Raw genomic sequence first — 6,518 nt, 5'->3', positions numbered from 1 at the left:
GATTTTATTTTATTTTATTTATAATTGTTTAAGTACTAAAACAAACAAAAAAAATGTTAAAAAAAATAATAATAATAAGAGCAAAACAGTAAAAAAAAAAAGTGTCGATTTTAGATATTCCATATAAATCGAAAACCTTTTTAGATAATATCCATAAATTTTAAAAAGATCCATATTAATTTGCCACCCCTAAATTATCAATCCGAATTTGTATAATCATCAACATATTAAAGGGAATGAAAGTTAGTTTTCTCAAACAATTAGGGGTGGTAACTGTAAATATGAAAAGAAAAGTCCAAAGGCTTTTCCTTACATATTCCAAACTAGATCACACATCAGCGGCGGACATTGGCTGTCCGACTTCCAACGCCGGCGTCTGTCACTCTCTCCCACATACACACCCACACACCCAGTGAGATATTTCGAATTTTATAAGCGTGTATGTCTGCAACTTGCCATAAATAATTTAGATTTTAAGCAGCACCCACAGTGAACTAATAGATTCCTTGTTTGGTTCTTTGGAAAATAAAGGATTTACAGCTAGGGTTTTCATCGTAAAAGCAAGCTGAAATCATAGCTCCGGGAGTGAACCAGCGGTTGTTCTGTATCTAACAGGAAAATGAAGTCAACTGTTAGCGAACTCATTCGCCGGAAAAGATTATTGAAGCATGTTTTGCTAGGACTAATTGCAGTGCTCGGATTGATTTGTTTGTACAATGGTTCGACATTTGCTCCTGGAGCGGAAGAAGTTATTAGTTTGGACGATGGTACGGATCCGATCACCGGAAGTTTTCGACCTAAACGTGATTATTTCGATGAATTGTTTGAAGATCAAGAACAAAACCCCGAGGTTCCCAAAAGCTTACCTGTAAGTTGTTTATGAGGATTGTTATAGATTTCTAGAATCAGTACATTGATTTGATTAACATTGATTTTTTGTTCGTTTGGTTTGAAGGTTTGTGATACTCGACACTCGGAGTTGATACCTTGTTTGGATAGACATCTTATCTACCAATTGAAGTTGAAGCTTAATTTGACTCTAATGGAGCATTATGAACGACATTGTCCGCCTGCAGAACGACGATACAATTGTCTAATTCCGCCTCCATCTGGATACAAGGTTAGTTATGATTCTTCTCTGTTTCCTTCCAGTTCAGATCTCCAAAGCGTTCAATGTGATTAGCGTTATAATTCCAGATCCCAATCAGGTGGCCGGAAAGTAGAGATGAGGTTTGGAAGGCAAATATACCCCATACACATCTTGCGCAGGAGAAATCCGATCAAAATTGGATGATAGTGATGGGAGAAAAAATCAGGTTTCCTGGCGGAGGAACTCATTTTCATTCTGGTGCTGATAAGTACATAGCTTCCATTGCATCTGTAGGTCACCTTTATCAATGTCTTTTTTGTCAAATTAGGGCATCCTTTAACTTGCATAATCATGATTCATTGTATAGATGCTCAAGTTTCCTGGTGACAAGCTCAACAATGGAGGAAACATCCGAACTGTTCTTGATGTGGGATGTGGGGTAGCAAGTTTTGGAGCTTATCTTTTACCCCTAGGAATCATAGCCATGTCTTTAGCACCAAATGATGTACATCAAAATCAAATCCAATTTGCACTTGAACGTGGGATTCCATCAACATTAGGAGTCTTGGGTACCAAAAGACTTCCATACCCAAGTAGATCATTTGAAATGGCTCATTGTTCACGTTGTAGGATTGATTGGCTTCAAAGAGATGGGATTCTACTCCTGGAATTGGACAGATTACTTAGACCAGGAGGCTATTTTGTGTACTCTTCACCAGAAGCATACGCACATGATCCTGAAAATAGAAGGATTTGGAATTCTATGCATGATCTATTAAGAAGAATGTGTTGGAGAGTTGTTTCAAGAAGAGATCAAACTGTTATTTGGGCCAAATCTTTAAGTAACAGCTGTTACCTTAAAAGACCATTAGGAACCAACCCTCCTCTATGCAGCTCAGATAATGATCCTGATGTGAGTTGGAATGTGCATATGAAGGCTTGCATTACCCAATACACTACAAGTAAGTTTATTTTGTTATAATATTGCTACTTGAATACAAATTCACATTTTGGATGCATTTTTTTTTGTAATATAGAGATGCATAAAGGAAAAGGGAGTGGGCTTGAACCATGGCCAAGTAGGCTTACGGGCCCACCACCTCGCCTTGATGAAATTGGTGTTAGTGTTGATCAGTTTCAAGAAGACAGTGTAAGTATCTAAAATAAATGAAAAAGAAGTAAACTTTTTTGTTGATAATTGGTTTATGAAGTAATTATGTTATATGACGCAGGATACATGGCATCATAGAGTGATGGAGTACTGGAAGCAGATGAGATCTGTGATACAGAAAAATTCCATTAGAAATGTGATGGATATGAACTCAAATCTTGGTGGATTTGCTGCTGCTCTTAAGGAGAAAGATGTTTGGGTGATGAATGTTGCTCCTGTAAACATGTCTTCAAGGTTGAAGATTGTTTATGACAGAGGATTAATTGGAACAGTTCATGATTGGTATGCACTTTTTACATTTAACTCCCTCAAAATCTTTTTTTTTTAATACCCATTAACCCTTTGATGATAAATATGTTGAAGTTTTAACAATGGGTGTTTCGTGTGTGAATCTTTTTCAACATATCCACATCCAAATGGGTGGGTTGACTAATGGGTCAAAATGAGTATTTTCACTAAAGTCAAAACGGGCCGTCGATCCGAGTTGACCTATTTCTTTTTTAAACATACCCATTAATCTTTTTCAGATAAAGATGACAAATTTGTTAAAATTAGAATAATGGGTGTTGCATATGTGAATCTTTTTCAACGTATCCACATACAAATGGGTGGGTTGACTAATGGGTCAAAGTGGGTCTATCCAGGTTGACCCATTAACCTTTTGAAGATAAAGATGACAAATTTGTTAAAATTAGAATAATGGGTGTTGCAGGTGTGAATCTTTTTCAACATATCCAAGAACTTATGACCTACTTCATGCATGGAGAGTTTTTTCAGAAATTCAAGATCGAGGTTGTAGTGTTGAAGATTTATTAATTGAAATGGATCGAATGTTAAGGCCAGAAGGATTTGTGATCATAAGAGACAAATCATCTATAGTTGACCATATAAGAAAGTTCTTGACAGCTCTAAAATGGGATGGATATTCATTAGAGGTTGAACCAAAAATTGATCCTCTTTCTTTAAACGACGAACGCGTTGTAATTGCCAGAAAACAACTATGGGGAGATGATGATGATGATGAAATTTTATAAAAATGGATTTCTTTTAAGAATGTTTAAAATGAATTTAGGGAGATGATGTGATTGGATATATGTTGAAAATTTTGGTTGTAAATCATTGGGATTTGAGTAAAGAAGGAATTAGATAAAAAAATTGAAGTAACTAGTTTTTTAGTTTAATTCTTCTTAATGTATCTCAACATTTTTCATATCTATGGAAATCTTGTTTAGTGTATTTTTAACATCTAATTTTATCAAGTTCACATGTATATCATGTATAGTACAATAGGAAAATGGTAAAATTGTATGACACATTATGATGCACACCATTAGATTCTATCTCTATGATGTGCATTTTTGCTACGATTCAACCAATTACATTAAACCAATCCTTTTGTAATGAATGGAATACCACACCAATAGGCAGGGGAGTTATCTTATATAAATACTAGAAAATGATACAGTATACACCCCTCAAGTATACGATGACGTGCATTTTTGCTACGATTCAACCAATTACATTAAACCAACCCTTTTGTAATGAATGGAATACCACACCAATAGGCAGGGGAGTTATCTTATATAAATACTAGAAAATGATACAGTATACACCCCTCAAGTATACAATAAATCTAATAGTTTACATAAATATAAGCTAGGCTAATATCCCCCCTCAAGCAAGAGGCGGTGACCCAAGGCGCAACATGCGACGAAACTGCTCAAACTGCGGTTGAGGAAGACTCTTGGTGAAGATGTCAGCGACTTGAAGCTTGGTAGGAACAAACATGGTGACCAGTTTTCCGGATGCAACTAGCTCGCGAACAAAATGATAGTCAAGGTCAATGTGTTTAGCATGTTTGTGAGCGACTGGATTTTGAGTGAGAAATAATGCACTCTGATTATCACAAAGAAGTGTAGGACGACCGGTGGGCAAAGCATATAACTCTTGTAACAGATGAGTAATCCAAATAATTTCAGCTGTCGTATTCGCCATGGCTCGATATTCAGACTCACAACTGGAGCAGGAAACTGTGGGCTGTTTCTTAGCGCTCCATGATACAAGATTACCCCCCAGGAATATCGAGTACCTATAAGTAGAGCGGCAAGTTTCAAGACACCGGGCCCAATCGGCATCAGAATAACCAACAATGGCAACAGACCGAGGGCGTGTGAAGGTGAGGCCAACGATAGAGTACCCTTGACATAGCGAAGAAGGCGTTTGACCGCTTGAAAATGAGCCTCGGTTGGAGCAGCAAGAAACTGGCTAAGTTGGTTAACCGCATAGGAAATGTCGGGGCAAGTAATGGTCAAATATTGTAGAGCGCCAACCAACGAGCGGAAGAGGGTGGGATCGGCAAAGGCAGGACCGTCATGAACCAAAACGGTATTGGCAGCAAGAGGAGTAGGCACCGGTTTGGCATGAAGAAGACCGACACATGAGACAATGTCATGAGCATACTTGGCCTGACACAGAAACAGGCCACTAGAATGATGCACGGCTTCGAGGCCAAGAAAGTAATTTAGCCGCCCAAGATCTTTAATACGAAACTCAGCATGAAGACGAGAAATAAACGAGGATATGATAGCATCATCGGAGCCGGTGACAATCAAGTCATCAACATAGACCAACAAATAAATAATGCAGGAGTCTCGGCGAAACACAAATAGAGACGGATCAGCACGGCTACAAGTAAAACCATGCTGAACTAAAAACGAACTGAGACGATGAAACCATGCACGCGGTGCCTGTTTTAGACCATAAATAGCTTTATTAAGTTTGCACACATAGTCGGGATGGCGAGCATCCGCAAAGCCCGGGGGTTGGTGCATGAACACCGTGTCATCCAAGGTGCCGTGAAGGAAGGCATTGTTCACATCGAGTTGGCGCAACCGCCAACCATTAACAACGGCAAGAGTGATAACAACCTGAACGGTAGCCGCCTTGACCACCGGACTAAACGTATGAGAGAATTCAAGACCCGGAACTTGACTAAATCCTTGTGCAACAAGGCGAGCTTTGTGGCACTCAACCGTCCCATTCGCACAATACTTGGTGCGAAACAACCACCGGCAACCGACAATATTGGCATGAGACGGACGAGGAACGAGAGTCCACGTCTTATTTTGATGAAGAGCCGCAACCTCAGCATGCATTGCATCACGCCAATGAGAAATACACAAGGCATCCGCATAAGACGAAGGCACCGGGGCAGAAAAAACCTGCGTAAACAAAGAGTGAGAATGTAAGTGTGCCAAATCAACCCGGTAACGCAGCTTGAAGATTCCAGATTTCACTCGTGTGGTCATTGGATGAGAGGGAGGCGGCATGCGAGGCGACGGAGGAGAATCCGACTCGGAATCAGGGCCCGATTCAGCACCAGGACCAGGATCGGAGTCAGACCCGGACGACGAAGCATCGGAGGCGGATGATGGATCAGAGGCGGCACCCTGCGACGAGTCGGAATCAGACGGGGAAGCTGCCGGCGTCTGGGGCGGTACCGGATCAGTGCACACAGCGCAGGGGCGCAAAGTAGTTAGGCTGGAGACCTTGGGAGGAGGAGCAGGAACAGCGGCAGGAGGAACCACGGGGTCAACGGGCTCGGAACCAGCGACAAAGGACTGCAGCGGAAGAGACCCAATGTGGGCGGTAATATGTGTGTCTCGAAACGGAAAACAGGATTCATCAAACCGGGCATGGCTGGTGACAAACACACGATTAGAAACCGGATTGAGACAAAGAAACCCCTTGTATTGCGAGTGATACCCAATAAAAACACACGGAATGCTCCGTGGTGATAGTTTATGATCCGCATAGTCCCGCAAATATAGATAAACCCGACAACCAAGAATACGAAAATTGGCATAAATGTGTGCACGATCAAATAAAACCTCAAATGGAGAGCGCATGGCCAACACCTTAGTGGGAAGAAGATTAATTATGTGCACCGCGGTACTAAAAGCATGCGTCCAATAAGAGACCGGAAGATAGGCATGAAACATCATAGCAAGGCCCGTTTCCACAATATGGCGGTGTTTACGTTCGACCCGCCCGTTTTGTTGAGGCGTGTAAGGGCAAGAGATACGGTGAAAAATGCCATGGCTTTGTAACAAAGCCTTTACTTTATTGTTTAAAAATTCCGTACCCCCATCAGTTTGAAAAGTCTTGATTTTTGTAGAAAATTGTGTCTCAACAAAGGTCATAAATGTCGCAAAAACTCCATAAAAATCGGATTTATTTTTTAGTGGATAGAACCAC

The 6,518-nt window shown here is 40.5% G+C and overlaps 1 protein-coding gene across 2 annotated transcripts; it reads left to right on the top strand.

Annotated features, from left to right (window-relative positions):
* The first annotated feature begins 310 nt into the window (after positions 1–310).
* On the top strand, positions 311–3,497 carry LOC145097922 (S-adenosyl-L-methionine-dependent methyltransferases superfamily protein). Of its 2 annotated transcripts, XM_079035593.1 has the most exons (8): positions 311–439; positions 532–868; positions 956–1,120; positions 1,198–1,380; positions 1,458–2,052; positions 2,128–2,240; positions 2,323–2,543; positions 2,974–3,497. In XM_079035593.1, exons 2-8 carry the CDS (start codon positions 620–622, stop codon positions 3,293–3,295), a joined length of 1,848 nt encoding a protein of 615 aa, XP_078891719.1. In that variant the 5' UTR covers positions 311–439; positions 532–619; the 3' UTR covers positions 3,296–3,497. The 2 variants fall into 2 exon arrangements, with proteins under 2 accessions (XP_078891719.1, XP_078891718.1); XM_079035592.1 differs by having other exon boundaries at positions 313–868.
* The last annotated feature ends 3,021 nt before the right edge of the window (positions 3,498–6,518 follow it).

This window comes from Lactuca serriola, chromosome 4 (assembly GCF_051521515.1).
Source record: "Lactuca serriola cultivar US96UC23 chromosome 4, Lser_US96UC23_V15, whole genome shotgun sequence".
NCBI classification, from domain to species: Eukaryota; Viridiplantae; Streptophyta; class Magnoliopsida; order Asterales; family Asteraceae; genus Lactuca; species Lactuca serriola.
This window is presented reverse-complemented; position numbering and strand designations above follow the sequence as displayed.

Bases quoted from the DNA above. Each gene is read 5' to 3' on its own strand.
- LOC145097922 (XM_079035593.1), top strand. From the start codon at position 620: ATGAAGTCAACTGTTAGCGAACTCATTCGCCGGAAAAGATTATTGAAG. The intron at 869-955 runs GTAAGTTGTTTA...TTTGGTTTGAAG, and splicing joins AGGTTCCCAAAAGCTTACCT to GTTTGTGATACTCGACACTC. The intron at 2,053-2,127 runs GTAAGTTTATTT...TTTGTAATATAG, and splicing joins CATTACCCAATACACTACAA to AGATGCATAAAGGAAAAGGG.